The 16109-nt window shown below is 44.4% G+C and overlaps 1 protein-coding gene across 1 annotated transcript in view; it reads left to right on the top strand.

Moving 5' to 3' along the window:
- Positions 1 to 15332, top strand: part of PLCXD3 (phosphatidylinositol specific phospholipase C X domain containing 3) — a 303638-nt gene extending 288306 nt beyond the window's left edge. Inside the window, exon 3 of the mRNA XM_029578100.1 lies at positions 14065 to 15332. Within this exon, the coding sequence (XP_029433960.1) occupies positions 14065 to 14221 (157 nt within the window). The 3' untranslated portion in view covers positions 14222 to 15332. The remainder of the gene's footprint in view (positions 1 to 14064) is intronic.
- Positions 15333 to 16109: the final 777 nt, after the last annotated feature.

Raw genomic sequence — 16109 nt, forward strand, 5'->3', positions numbered from 1 at the left:
GGTGAAAATGAGTTGTAATCCCTCAGGCTTACTTGGAGGGATAGCAAATTTGTTTTCTAGATTAGAGAATTTCTTCCTCTTCACTACAGATACTAGAAAAGGGCAAACTGTGCTCCACTCACCCAGTGCTGTGCCTCTTTCTCTTTCAGGATTCACAGTCCAGGTCCTCTCCTCTACGTCTCTCAGGGGAGTGCCACAAACAGGTCAGGATTTAAGGATATCCAGAATAAATATACCTCCACTGTATGCAACTGTATCTCATGCATATTCACTGTGGATGTCTTGAAAACCAGACCTATTTGTGGCACTCCAGGGCTGGAGCTGCCCATCCCTATATTAGTTTATTAAATGTAATAAAAGTGTTATACTTATATAGATCCTTTTTCAAACCATTGTACAGACATAATACATAGGTACTATTGATAGTCATTTTAAATATCTCTTTCCTAGCGTGTAGCAGATGGACTCAGGACCAATGGGTATAGTGTGCTCCTGATAGCAGTTGGAGATGGAGTCAGATTTCAATCTGACGTCAGCACTACATATACCCATGCAGGAAGCTCTGCTCTCCAGTATTTCTCCGTCTCCTTAGCAGTTTGGGACTATACACATGCTTGCACAGCGTTAGAAAATTCCAAACAAGAAATAATCTTACCTCTACAGACAAGCCCCGCTCTCCTGCGGTGATACCTAAGGGTCCCTCCCCCAGTCGAGAATTCCTGAGATAATTTCCGAGATCCCTCAGAGGTAAGCCTCGGTCCGATAGCCGGTTCCCGGTGTGGACTTAGCCCCCAGGAACAGGAGTGGTTAAGAGGCAGCGGGTGCAAGACCAAGCGCGGCGGAGAAGGTAAATTCCCTCTCCGCCCCCGCAGCCAGAGACCGCCCGGCTCCAAACCGGGAAACGCTGAGACAAGGTAAGGTAGAAAACTTTCTTAAGTCTCCGGTCTCCGAGGCTCAGATACAGATCGCCAGCCGGCATCTGTCCCATCGGACTGATCAGCCCAGTCCAGGCTAGACCCCTATCCGGCTCGAGGGTCCTCCCACATGGATACCCTCCGGGGGGGTCGCCATCTTGCTTGCGTGGTCGCCGGCACCATTTCCCCCCCCCCCTTGATCGCCGTACTGTCTGCCTAATTGAGTCGTACGCACAGTGGCGAGCCGGGCACATAACATACTTGTGCGCACAGCAGCGCGCGCATAGGTGTCGTGCGCACAGCGAGGCGCACAAGGGTGCCGGGCGCATAGCGACAGCTCAAGTTCGGCTGCGCGCACAGCGGCGCGTACATCTCCGTGAGCGCACATACCGGCCTGCATGCATACCTTCGCAGCTTGCACACACACCCTCGGCGCACCTGGAGCACATATCTAAGCCTTCTGGCGCATGCATATAAACGCACAGACCGAGTTTGGATGCCCCTACGCACACAAACCATGGCACCACCAGCTAAGAAAGCCAAAGCACAAGCCCTCTGCCCAGCCTGCCACATAAGAGCTGTGCAGCACGAAGAGGCTACTGCCCTATGCCTACAGTGCGAGACGGCTCTAGGAGAACCAGGGCAAGTTCCCCCCAGCCAGTACAGGAACCCAGACCTTTCTATCCCCAGCTCATCCCTCCAGATGGGGCCATTCTCCTTCTGTGGGCAGAGTTCTCCAATAACTCCCATATTAGCTTTGCCATGAGAGCTTCACCATTCCAAATTGTATACGGAAGACAAGCATTTCCACTGTTGCCAGTCTCAATGACTGTTCCATCCCCAGCAGCTCAGCTTAATGCACCAGAACTCCAGGAATTCTGGATTCGCACAGAGGAGATGGTTCAGAAAGCAGCTCAAATAGCCAAGAAAGCAATGGATACTCACTGGCGGCCGGCCCCACACTTTAAACCTGGGGACAGGTTTTGGCTGAGTGCCCACCATATCCGGCTCAGGATGCCCTCTTTGAGGCTTGTCCCCCGTTACATCAGGCCCTTCCCTGTTTCCCATCAGGTGGGGCCCATTACATATCAGCTATGCCTACCTGCCTCCTTGGGAATCCATAATGTCTTCCATGTCTCATATATGGTTATCCTATTATTCATATAAATGGAATTTCCAATCCACAATCCAAATAGCGTATATTATTTGATTCATGTAACCGAAACTTTAATGGCACCTACTAGCTAATTTATAATCCTAACCAAACTTATTTATGTGCCTATATGTAAACCGTTGTGATGGTATACTACTAAACGACAGTATAGAAAAGTTTTTAAATAAATAAATAAAATAAATGTCTCCCTCCTCAAGCCCTTAGTCCTCACCTGGCCATCACGGAAGGTGCCAAGACCCCAGGAGGTGTTTGCCAAATAGATTGAAATCTACAAAGTGGAAGACATCTTGGATGTTCGACGTCAGAACAAGAGGTGGGAGTACCTAATCTCCTGGGAGGGTACAGTCCAGAGGAGAATATATAGGAGCCTGCCTCAAACATCCTGGACAAATGTTTTGCACCCCTAGAAACTTAAGCCCTTGGGGGGTTTTTAGAGGAGGGGGTACTGTTGCATTTGGCCAGTCATAGGTCCATCCTGTGACCATCCGCTCTTACCTCAAGCTCCGGGCCAAGAGGGGCCCACCAACACCGCAGCCAGTGAGGGCGCGGACAACAACCACATAGGCCTGATGCGACGTGCTAGGGAAGCTGCTCAGCTGATTGCGCATCCCTAGGCACATATGCATGGCTTGGGCACATTTTAATGGGCCTGCGGCAGGAAAACCACTGCATTGCCACTAGGTGACATCACAGGCCTTCTACTATATACAGGGGTGGTTGTATCATGAGGCAGGGTGAGGCGGCGGCCGGCGGCCTCAGGCAGCAGAATTTTGCAGTAGGAAAAAGTGCCCATCCAAAACACCTCTACTGAGGGGGTGTGTGTGTGTGTGTGTGTGTGTGTGTATGTATGAAAATGAATTGGGTCCTGCCTGGGGGGGGTCTGTGTATGTGTGAATGAATGTGTGCATGCCTGGGGGAGGGGGGGGAGAGTGGTGTGAGAATGAATGGGAGCTTGCCTAGGTGTGTGTATGTGTATGTGAGGGAGCCAGTGAGAGTGAGAAGCGTGTGTGTGTATGAGATAATCTGGGGTAGTAAGAGCTTGTGTGTGGGGGGTGGGGAGAGAGAGAGGGTCTTAGAGCCTGAGAGTGTGTCTGTGTATGCGAGAGAGAGAGGTTGTAGTTGTGTATAAGAGTATGTATGTGTGTGTATGTAACAATTTTGGGGGTTTTTGTAGAACATTTAAAAAAAAAGTTTTGATGTCCTGTTCATCAGCCATTTTGAAATATGTATTCTTTCTATTAGTATATTTTTACTGTTATGATTAATGTTATATTTCGTGATTTTATTGTTTTATGAGGAATGATGGGGTTTCTATTTTTCCATTGTTGCACTACATACAGGTCTGGCTTCATGCAGTTTCCAGTTCAGTTTTTGTCTGCACATTTCTGTTTATATTTGATTCTATATTTGGTGTCGATCCGTCTGTGTTCTATATGTGTGATCGAAGGGACGTATTCTGCTGGCATGTAGTTTGTGTGTAGGGATACAGCAGCCTGGCTTATTTTGCTTTTCTAATAGGAGGTGTATTGGTGTTTTAGAACCTGGTGTCATTTTTGTAGTGTTGTCTTTTCATAGGTAGGGTTGTTACTGCTTGAGTGCTGGCATTTAGTGCTGTTTTGGTATGGGAGGTTTATTTATTTATTTAAAATATTTCTAGACTGCTTACAGCAAACTAAGCAGATTATAATGTAAACATCAAATACATCATAATAGGTTTACTATATTATCATTGTTATTCAGTTTACTCATGGCTTTCTGAAGGCCAAGCCCACATCAGATGTATTTTACAATAGGCCTAATAACAAATGTCTTTGTTGCAGAGTTTTCTGGCTGGCACCAATGCAGTGCATGTAAAAATAATATATATTTTGCTGTGATATTTTTGCCTTGGAAGACTATGAATCTCTTTTTTCATGTACAATCTGTTATTATAAATGAACAGTTTTTAATTGTGTGTGGTGAGGTCTATTATGTAAAGTTTGCCTAATGCGCCTGATATCCTTGCACTGCCCTGGTGAGAGTGTACCACACACTAACCCCCCCACTATTCACCCATTTCCCACTATTCTCCAGAGGGGCAAATTCTGCAGAAATATGGAAGGCAGGTTGAGGTGTTTCTGGGAGTGTAGCAGGGTTGCCAGATCCAAGAAATATCATCAGTAATATACTGTCTGCCATTTCTTTGGGAATTCTGACCTTTCCTTGCCCCCTTCTGTAATTTCCAATCACTGGAAATGCCAGACTCCAAGGGGAATCTCTTCTCCCCATGACCCTCTCAGTTTTGACCTTTGCTTTGCCTTTGGGGTGGGGTGCGGGGGGGGGGGGGGGGGCAGGGCACCATCTTATCCTTCACATCAGGCAGCAGATTACCTTGAGCCGCCCCTGACTACATAAGACCTGCTCTGCCCTGCCTTAGACACCTTGGCAATAGGTTAAACTCTTCGGAGCAGCTGTTTGCCTCACTGTTCCTGTTCCTGACTCCATTCCAGTGCCTTGTCTTTGAGTTCCTGTTCCTCCCTACATCTTCGGAGTTCCTGCGTTCCTGTCCTGTGATCTTCATTCGTCGTCAGAGTCTTGCTGTTGCACTGCCTGCCCTGTTCCTGGATTGACTTCTCAGCTTGACCTCGGTTCAGATTCTCAGCTCGTCTTCATTTGGATTCCTGGTTTGGCTTGGACTCCTTCTTGACCACATTGTCTTCCGCCTGCCCTGACCTCGGCCTGCTTTTATCTCTGCTGTCCGCTGCTTTTCCCGACCTCTGCGTGGACTGACTTTGTTTTCTTCCTGCTGGTTTGCATAGGTTCTTGGAGGACAAGTCCATTACCTGCTTTAATCAAGTTGGCTTAGCAAATAACCATTGCTATTACTAGCATCAATAGCATTGGATATAGTTAGTTTTTTGGTACTTGCCAGGTACTTGTAGCTTGCATTGGCCACTAGGGATGTGAATCGTTTTTTGACGATTTAAAATATCGTCCGATATATTTTAAATCGTCAAAAATCGTTAGGGCCACGATACAATACCAATTCCCCTGATTTATCGTTAAAAAATCGTAAATCGGGGGAAGGGGGAGGGCAGGAAAACCGGTACACTAAAACCCCCTAAAACCCACCCCCGACCCTTTAAATTAAATCCCCCACCCTCCCGAACCCCCCCCCCAAATGCTTTAAATTACCTGGGGATCCAGCGGTGGTCCAGAACGGCAGCGGTCCGGAACGGCCCCCTGAATTGAATCCTTTTGTCTTCAGCCGGCGCCATTTTGCAAAATGGCCGCCGCAAAATGGCGGCGGCCATAGACAAAAATGATTCGACGCAGGAGGTCGTTCTGGACCCCCGCTGGACTTTTGGCAAGTCTTGTGGGGGTCAGGAGGCCCCCCCAAGCTGGCCAAAAGTTTCTGGGAGTCCAGCGGGGTTCAGGAAGCGATTTCTTGCCGCGAATCGTTTTCCGTACGGAAAATGGCGCCGGCAGGAGATCGACTGCAGGAGGTCGTTCAGCGGTGGTCCGGAACCCCCGCTGAACGACCTCCTGCAGTCGATCTCCTGCCGGTGCCATTTTCCGTACGGAAAACGATTCGCGGCAAGAAATCGCTTCCTGAACCCCGCTGGACTCCCAGAAACTTTTGGCCAGCTTGGGGGGGCCTCCTGACCCCCACAAGACTTGCCAAAAGTCCAGCGGGGGTCCGGAACGACCTCCTGCGTCGAATCGTTTTTGTCTATGGCCGCCGCCATTTTGCGGCGGCCATTTTGCAAAATGGCGCCGGCTGAAGACAAAAGGATTCAATTGAGGGGGCCGTTCCGGACCGCCGCCGTTCTGGACCACTGCTGGATCCCCAGGTAATTTAAAGCATTTGGGGGGGGTTCGGGAGGGTGGGGGATTTAATTTAAAGGGTCGGGGGTGGGTTTTAGGGGGTTGGCTCACGATTTTAACGATTTTTCACGATATTTTTAAAACCCAAATGGCAACAATACGATTCCCTCCCCCTCCCAGCCGAAATCGATCGTTAAGACGATCGAGGACACGATTCACATCTCTATTGGCCACTGATGGAAACAAGATGCTGGGCTTGATGGACCCTTATGTCTGACATAAGAACATAAGAAATTGCCATGCTGGGTAAGACCAAGGGTCCATCAAGCCGAGACTCATGTTTCCAACAGAGGCCAAACCAGGTCACAAGAACCTGGCAAGTATCCAAACACCAAGAAGATACAATGATACTGATACAATTAATAGCAGTGGCTATTCCCTAAGTCAACTTGATTAATAGCAGTTAATGGACTTCTCCAAGAACTTATGCAAACCTTTTTTAAACCCAGCTACACTAACTGCACTAACCCCATCCCCTGGGTTTGCTGAACTCTTGGTCTGACCCAGTATGGCAATTTCTTATGTTCTTATGTTCTTAAAGCATCTGTCTGAAATTTCCCTCCCTCAATATGGACAAAAGTCTGTGATTTTCCATAACCTGTGTATTTTTAGTGGTATTTAAGGGAGAATGTTGGAAATTATTAGAAAGGGAATGGTGGATAAAATGGAAAATGTCATAATGCCTTTGTATTGCTCCATTGTGAGACCGCACCTTGAATACTGTGTACAATTCTGGTCGCCACATCTCAAAAAAGATATAATTGCGATGGAGAAGGTACAGAGAAGGGCTACCAAAATGATAAAGGGAATGGAACAGCTCCCCTATGAGGAAAGACTAAAGAGGTTAGGACTTTTCAGCTTGGAGAAGAGACGGCTGAGGGGGGATATGATAGAGGTGTTTAAAATCATGAGAGGTCTAGAATGGGTAGATGTGAATCGGTTATTTACTCTTTCGGATAACAGAAAGACTAGGGGGCACTCCATGAAGTTAGCATGTGGCACATTTAAAACTAATCGGAGAAAGTTCTTTTTTACTCAACACACAATTATACTCTGGAATTTGTTGCCAGAGGATGTGGTTAGTGCAGTTAGTATAGCTGTGTTTAAAAAAAGGATTGGATAAGTTCTTGGAGGAGAAGTCCATTACCTGCTATTAATTAAGTTGACTTAGAAAATAGCCACTGCTATTACTAGCAACGGTAACATGGAATAGACTTAATTTTTGGGTACTTGCCAGGTTCTTATGGTCTGGATTGGCCACTGTTGGAAACAGGATGCTGGGCTTGATGGACCCTTGGTCTGACCCAGTATGGAATGTTCTTATGTGTTCCCAGGTTTGTCTAAAGGTTGACAAAGAAAAGTATACTTGAAGTTTATTTTTTCTTGGCTGGAGGGGGAGGCAATTTTCTTCTGCTCCTTTGGGCTTCCTGAACTAGACTGGGAATTGGTGCCATGAACCTTTATTCACAAAAGCCTGGTGATTTTCTATTTTAAATCGCTCCCAACTCATTTACCCATGAAAGACCTTGACCTGGGAGCTATGAGCTAGAGCTCCTTCAGGAATCCTGCAATCATGGGCCCTATATAAGCCATTAGGTGTCACTGTTTCATGATAACTGGGAGTTCCTCCCTCCAGGAACTAAGAATACTGCCTCCACAGCATACCCAGTTAGGGATGTGCACAGAATTGAAGACCAACGTTTTCTCCAACTCTTGTGCCAGCCATGAGTGATATGGACTCATGATGCTCATGCCATTGAGAATCCCAATTCATCAGGCACACTAGTTGGTGGTCAGCAAAGGAAATGTTGGCTCAGCCAACATGGTAAGGTCTGGCTAGACTGCAACCTTGTGTTTCCAGTATGTTAACAGGTTTGTGGCCATATCTTTGATGGGCTCTGCGAGGTAGCACATGACTGAAATTTGTGAGGAAGTCTACTGTGCTAGGGGGAGGAGGACGCTGGCCTTTGCTGCTAACCACTGTAGCTATGGCCTGTGAGAGAGCATGCTCTGAAGTAGCCATGCAGGGTGACAAATAAAGGTGGGGTTAAAATGGTGCTGCTCGTGATGACAGTATTGAGAAAGATGCCCACTCTTTCCTTCATTGGACCCATTTGTCTCTGGCAGTCCCATTCCGCACTCTAGCCTGCAGCATCTCCATCTAGTATTTTAGAATGTTGGACTGGAGGGCAATACTCCCTTTTGTCCATGGGTCATACAGCATGGCTAACATGTAAGGATTTAGCTGGATGAGGGGTTTGAGCCTATTTTCTAGTTGTAGTTACAAGAAATCCATGAGTACCAAAGCCTCTGGCTTTAATCCCTCTTCTTGCCAGAGCATCACTTAAATTCTCAAGGATATTGACCAAAGCTCTTGTGGAAATTAAATCTTCTGTGGCATCTTTGAAGGGCTTGAATACTTGTACCATCTGTATCATATGTATCCAATCGTAATGCCCCAGGGTACAATTTACATCTATCTTAGTTTTCAAAAATAAGCAATAAAGAGCTGTCTGTTGCTCCAATAACCATGTTTCTATGTAGTGTTGATATGAGCATATAAATTAAATATCTATTGTGGTGCATTGCTCAAAATGACAAACATCCTGTGCTTGAACCATATATGACCATCATATATGTGTAGAGATGCCAACTGCACGTATTATTGGAGTGTTGCTAGTCTGACTTAGACTGCATCAAAGGTATGATCATAAGTCCTATACATGTGAATATTTATGTACATTTTGTTTTGCAAGTAAAATGCACAACTTAAAATCAAGCATGTGCATTGCTTCAGTACTTTTGCCACCTGACACTGTTCCAGTGTTTCATGGTCTTCTGCATCAGGGGCATAAGGGTTAGATGTTAGTAAACATTAATCTCAACTATATTCAAAAACTAGCAATGTAAAGCATAAATATAAGCTGAATGGATATATCTCATACTTTAAACAATTACACTGTTCCAGTATTTCATAGTCATTTTAAACATGGATGCACTGACAGTCCTGTTAGATCTTGGCAACACGGAAGAGAGACAACAAAGACTGCAGTTAGATATAAAAATAAATAGATGCATAAGAAACAACTAAAAACTATGATGTTGATATGATGTTGTGCATTTTACAAGACCAGACATCTTCTGTCCTTATCAGAATCTCTATGTGACCTAACCAGAACCGAGGTGTTGCAGCCATTTAAAAACCACTCAATGTTGGGAAAACCTCCGATGATGGACAGAGTCCAAGTTCCCATAGATTAAACTGGTGATATCGTTAAGGTGTACTTTTATAATTGAACTAAGATATCAATACTCAGTATACCAGTTCACATTTTCATTAAGCCATATGGAGCAACTGTGTTGAGTTAAAAAATTAGTCTTTGTTCTCTGTAATTCAGGAATGCTGCTATATCCCCCACCCCTTTCAGTGCACGGAATCACTTGAAGGACAGTTCCTTGTAAATTCATAAACTTATGTTTGCAGTGTTTCACCAAAGGTACATTGGGAGTAAGAATATTAATCCTTGTTGAAATGAGCTGTGATTCCCACAGGCTTGGAGACAAAAGTAGCCTGGCTGCAGTCTTTCTTAAAACATAATCTTTATTCACAGCTTCAGTTATATACACAATAGTAAACTGCCTCTACTCAGTTTGTACTGCTTCGTCTCAGCTCAGTGTTTGGACAGTGTTATGTTGCAGGAGCTGACTTCCTCCTGGAGGCTTAGGCCTGGTCTGGTTATCCCTACCTGCTGGATCCCAGCTCTTATTCCCAAGTCTCTGATTACGCCCTCTTAGCTCCACCTGCCCCACAGGATCCCACTTGCAGAGCATACTCTCCTTCGTTGATTTAAGGTGGACCAGGTGTTTAGGCTGGTCCTGCACAGATAAATAGGGGAACACTAGGAGCATTGCCTCACAATCCTGCTATGATGCTCTCTTAATCAGATGCAAATGCTGTGACTTGTGTATCCTATACTGAGAGACATGTGCGTTGTATTGCAACTTGAAAGATCATGATGTCAGAGCAATTCTTCCTATAATCCAGTCTACAGACAAAGACACAGATAGGCCATTTTAGGTGCGAGCAGTGCGATATGTGTGACAGCATGATAACAGATCAATATTGGGATCATCCTATATCATATACCAGGATAATCTGCAGATTACATTCAGACTGTGCCACCACCAATGTGATTTATATGATAGTATGCACAAACCCCTTAGTATATATAGGGCACACAAGTTGCAGCATCCCCAAAGCTCTGGGCCCGGTCGACAGCATTTTCCAAAATGGCAGTGACATGACCTAGGCCCTATCATGTGAAAAAGGGGATGGGTTTTGAAAGGGGGTGGGCCATTGCCACACGTTTTTAAAGTTACATTTTTTGGCTTGTGGGGGGCCAGAGCTGCCTCACCAGGTGGTAGCAGGGTCTCCAAAGCCCCCTGGGATAATTTGTAAATTTTAGGGGGAGAGTGTGCTTCAGGCCACTTGGTCCTTTCACACAATGGTGGCCCCAACTGAGGCAGATTGCCATCGTGTGATTAAGCCTGTACTGCAGTGCAATTTTTTTGTTGCGCATTTGTACAGAGATAAAAAATCATGCCACAATACTGTTGCAATATTTTGTCAGGGAAGAATTCAATATTGTGAAGCTTCCCCTCATGCAGCCCCCAGCCCCGATATTGGGCCTCTCTTGTGATAAAATATTGTGGCTTTGTAAGTCCCTCTATAACTGCCCGGGGTTAACAGAGAGACTACAGTGTCTCCTGTGATACCAGGTAACAGTTCACCATGCTTTCTTCTTCCTTTATAAATCTTCTTCTAAACTGTTTATTTCACTGTATGAAAGAGCTTCAGAATTGGGACTACTCTGCCTGAAATCTAACAGTGACTGAACAAAAAGGAAAGCGCTAAAAGCTAAGGGGCAGATTTTAAAAGGGTTACACATGTAATATATGCGCGTAACCATTTAAAAACCCTCCTGCACGTGCCGAGCCTATTTTGCATAGGCTCGGCGACAAGCGCAAGCCCCGGGACGCGCGTATGTCCCGGGGTTTGAAAAAATGGGTGGGGAGTGGGCGGGGCGGGGGCGGGACCGAGGCCTCCAGCACAGCGGTCGTGCCTGGGGCTCAGGCAGGCGTGAATAAAGAAACAACGGTGGGGGGGATTTAGGTAGGGCTGGGGGGCGGGTTAGATAAGGGAAGGGAGGGGAAGGTGGGGGGAGTGAAAGGAAAGTTCCCTCCGAGGCGCCTCGGAGGGAACGGGGAAAGCCATCGGGCCTCCCCTAGGGCTCGGCACATGCAAGGTGCACAAGTGTGCACCCCCTTGCACACGCCGACCCCCGCTTTTATAACATGCATGCGGCGCGCGTGCATGTTATAAAATCAGGCGTAGATTTGTGCGCGCTGGGTTGCGCGCACAAATCTACGCCCGCGCACAGGTCTTAAAATCCGGCCCAAAGTTTTCATTCACTTTCAGGTTAAAAAAAATAAGGAAGTCACGCTGGGATAGACAGGTTGAAAACATACTTTACCTTGATTGTTCCTTCTCCTTCCTTACTGTACTCTGTCTGGTTTGAGGAAAAGAAGACATTTCAGTTTTCCTTGAACCATAGACTATGAATGCATATCTCTATTCCCTGTCCCGGTTGTCCTGGGGAGTAGGAAGTTCTTACCCAAGTATTAAGTCCAGGTCCTCTCTATGGCAGGGCGCAGCATTGCAATTGAGTAAGTAGGCAAGCCCAATGATGATTTGTTTTATCATTTAAGTAATTTACAATAATCAAATCATTGAAATAGATTTCCTGTGGCCTTCATAGACAATGAATGTTCTAATCTCTGCCTTCCATTGCACCTATGGTACTTTTTCAATTCCAAACAGAAACTTACTATTCTGTGGATTAAATGGGAGCTGGAATACATTGTGAGACATTCTGAAAACTGAGTATAATATAGGAAAAATGTACTAAAACAGGAGTGACCAACTCCGGTCCTCAAGCGCCACAAATGGTTTTCAGGCTGTCTGCAATGAATACGCATGAGATACATTTGCATGCACATCCTCCACTGTGTGAAAATCTATCTCATGCGTATTCATTGAGGATATCTTGAAAAACAGACCTGCTTGTGGCGCTTGAGGACAGGAGTTGGCCACCCCTGTCTTAAAGAGATGTTCCCATATTGCGTTTATGTGAAATAAACTAAGTATATCTGGGCCATCATCCTGAATGTTAATGGAGAGAAAACTGAAATGTAATTGATTAACATGGCTGCATTTTTTTTTTTTTGTGGTATTCATTTTGAACTGCAAGTTAAAAGCACTAAACAGTATCACCAATCTTAAAGGGAAATAAATTAGAACACCCCCTCTCCCAAAATGACTTCTGCTAGAATATCCCAGGTTGTGCTTTACTAGGCAGTGCATTGTTCACTTGCTTGAACTGCTTATCCTTCAGTATTGTGACTCACATGATAAGGATGTGCAGAAACTGAAATTTAATTTAGCAGATACTTGAATGAATATCTTGAAACTTCTTCATAGTCATGAAACTGTTCATCTTAGACTTTAAGATGGCTATTTTCAAACAGAGCGCACAGTAGTGAAGTCTGCATGCACATTGCGCATGCAGACTTCATCGAGTATGGAGGGAGTGTACTTCTAAGGTCACTTTGAAAATACTCAGGCAGGTGCATGCACAAAGCATTCACTCACATTTTACTGGATGTTATTTATTTTGAAATGTAAACCGTTGTGACGGCTAGTCCAAACAACGGTGTATAAAAATCTATTAAATAAAATAAATAAACATAGTCGCGCCTCCTCCTCGCACTGCGTAATGGGCGCAGGCACTCCTTTTAAAACCAAGTATGGGTGTGCGTGCTGTCTCCACCCCAGCTCTGCTTCCCCCACCCCCCCCCCCCCGAAACGCCTCTGCTCAGATCACGTTAAAGTGCAAAGCATGTCCTGTTCCGTGATCTCAGCCCTGAGCTATTTCAGGACCGCCATTTATGTGAACAGAACCGGGTTTTATGTGCATAAATGACTTTAAAATTTACCCCCTAGAGGATGGAAACTGTTGAAAAAGGCAGGAAATAGATTTGTCAGCTCCAAAGTGTTTCACCAGACTTTAAAAAATTAAAAGCAAATAATTAAAAATGGAGAATGTTTCACACATATAGCACATTGAGCATACTTTGCACATATTTAGTCTGTTTCATCAAAATGTTCCCTTTAAATTCTAAGGCAGAAACAACTTAGAAAAATATTTTTATTGTTACATACACATCTCTTTTCACCATTTACCCAATGCATGCTATAATGACCAGAAAGCATTCTCAAATGTATCTAAATGTTATAAGAAGAATATCTTTTAAATATATCTTATGCAATTTTTTTTCAAAGAAAGTCTCCCCCAGAAGAATTTAATTTATTCTATTCTGTGAATGGCTCTGACATCTCCATGAGCTTTTAACCATTGTGAAAAAAAAAAAAAACCCCTTCAAAAATGATCTAGCTTCTTTCCAATAGCTGTTTATTTCAACCCTGTGTTATTGATTGAAATGAAAGCATTTATCAATCTGATTACTGCATCACTTTTCACATTAGACCTACTAACTTCTATAGAAAGGGTTATCACATAACATGGATTGTTATGTTAACGCAATTGCAGAATAATCCATGAAATGGGAGTTATGGACTAAACGATGTGTAAACGGATACCGGTATATAAAAATGTTTAAATAAATAAATAAATAAATACCAGATGAAAATATGTTTTACTTTGTAATGAGATAGTAGTACATGTGAATGGTATTGTCAAGATCATCAGACACATCTGCAATATAGGAGTGTTTTTATTGATAACAGGTACTTGTGATCTGGCTTGGCCACTGTTGGAAACAGGATACTGGGCTTGATGGACCAATGGTCTAACCCAGTATGGTAAATCTTTATGTACTTAAGAAACAAGTTTCTATGGAAAGAATTGTTTTAAACACACTCTATAAACATAGGGAGAAATTGATTGAAAACTGCTGCCTGCTCTGTAAAATTTAGACTCTGCTCGTGTCCCCTTCCAATAACTATCCTTTTTTTTTTTTCTTTATCAGAGCTCTTCCTGCAATGATGCATTGGGTCCGCACGCAGAAACCAGGAGAAAGTGGCATCAATATTGTCACTGCAGACTTTGTAGAACTGGGCGAATTTATCAGCACCATCATAAATCTCAACTATCTCTTGGACGAAGGAGAAGCCGATACTACTTGATAAATGTACCATGCATATTTACTTTACATGAAACCTACGAAAGGAAAATACATGTATTAGACCACGTATCTTGTAACTCAAAGATCTTCCTGTAATACCATGAATCTCTAAGGTGTTTAGGGCTAGCAGTGGGTGGGCTAAGGGAAACATTTTAATTGATTATAATCTTTCTCTAGTTAAATATACAAATTTTGCTTCTCTTATACAAAGGAAAATACATAAAACACATGCACAAATAAAACTGATTGCAAATGCTATAGGAGAAACATTCTTCTCCACATGATTATATTTTATTGTAAGCTTATTTCGCTTAATGGAGCTTCCATCTTCCAAAATTAAAGAAAGAAAAAAGAAGTCAATATCAATATAATAATTGATAGGTTTAGCTTATGGTTTTGGACCATAAAATAAATGGTAAATGCATGATAATGTGCTCAGGGGCTACCTTTATGCAACAGGGAAGCCTTGATTATGTAGGTGTTATATAGAATATATGCCCTGACCTCTTTTGTTTTCCCTCGATGAGTGGGAAATCAAAAGAGAGAGCAAAATGGCCAGCAGATGATAATTTTCCTGCAGCTGAGGGAATAACTGCATCTGAAGGTCTTTATGCCTATTCAAGGGAATTATTTTCTATTATGAAGTGGAAGGGTAGTCTACATTTGCTTTATGAAACCATGCTCAACATAAATAAATAAATTAAGGTCAATACATCAGTTGCCTATTGCCTGCTAAATGAACTATTGCCTCCTTAGACAGCAACAGTTCAATCTTTGGTTCACAAATGATCGTAAGTGAAAAATTACAAATCCTGTTACAAATCAGAATATTTATAAATGTATACAGATTGTTAACATTGTTATCTCCCAGACCATGACTTATTGCCCTCTCTTTGCTTTCTGAACTATTTCTACTTCACCATTCTTGTCCCATCCATTACAAACACAAAAAGAGGTTCAATTAGCACATCCATTGTTGTCTTCTTTTGACTGTAAGGGTCTTACAACTGGCTGTGTCTTTGTCTCCTTGTTTTTCTATTTCTTATGTTAGAGTTGAATATTTTGTTTATTTTACAGTAATTAAATTTTATGTCCTTCTATAATCCTTTGCACTGATCTATACAAGTTGTCTTGCAAATAACTATATATAAGATACTGTACATATGTATGGTGTAATGAACATATGAAATCTGGGTGGTTTAATGAATAGGGCGGTTTATAGGGCTCCCAGGCGCCCTTTTTGCCGCGGCAGCAGGACCCGAGAGGACGTCCAGGAACCCAGGAGCGAGGTAGAGCTGGGAGAGAGGCCCGCGCGTTCGGCGCTTGAGCCCATCGGGGTAAGGCCATTACTCTCGCCCTACCGCTGTGGGCCCCCGCGCCGACCACGCGGGGAAACTTGCTCGCTTCCTGCTAGTTCGGCTTGCCGCCTTCGCCACCGCACCGACAGGCCCTCCCCCCGCGAGCCATCCCACCGCGAGAGGCACGTTATTAGAGGCCTAATCCACGTCAGCAGGGCGCGCCGCCTACCTACCTCATTCGACGCGACCAAACCAGATTTAAAAGGCCCAGAGCGATCCCGGGCGTCGCGCGCCGAAGGAGCGCGACAAAGGGGCCCGCCCCTTTGTGCGCCCCTTCGTGCAGTCCCTTCCGTGCAGACCCGAAGAATTGAGCAAAGCTACAGTCAAGGTCTTTTAACCATTGTTGCCACTCTTTCTTTAACCATTACATGGAAAGCCCACAGACGTCCATCCACCACAGACTCCAGAGAAACGCACTGTGAGTAAACGGCATCTAAGACCTCTTCAACAACTCTCACACTTAACTGACAGCCACCTCAGGACCCACAACGGACTCACACACAACGGACAGCCACCTCAGGACCCACAACG

The sequence above is a fragment of the Rhinatrema bivittatum genome, chromosome 1, assembly GCF_901001135.1.
Source record: "Rhinatrema bivittatum chromosome 1, aRhiBiv1.1, whole genome shotgun sequence".
Taxonomy (NCBI): domain Eukaryota; kingdom Metazoa; phylum Chordata; class Amphibia; order Gymnophiona; family Rhinatrematidae; genus Rhinatrema; species Rhinatrema bivittatum.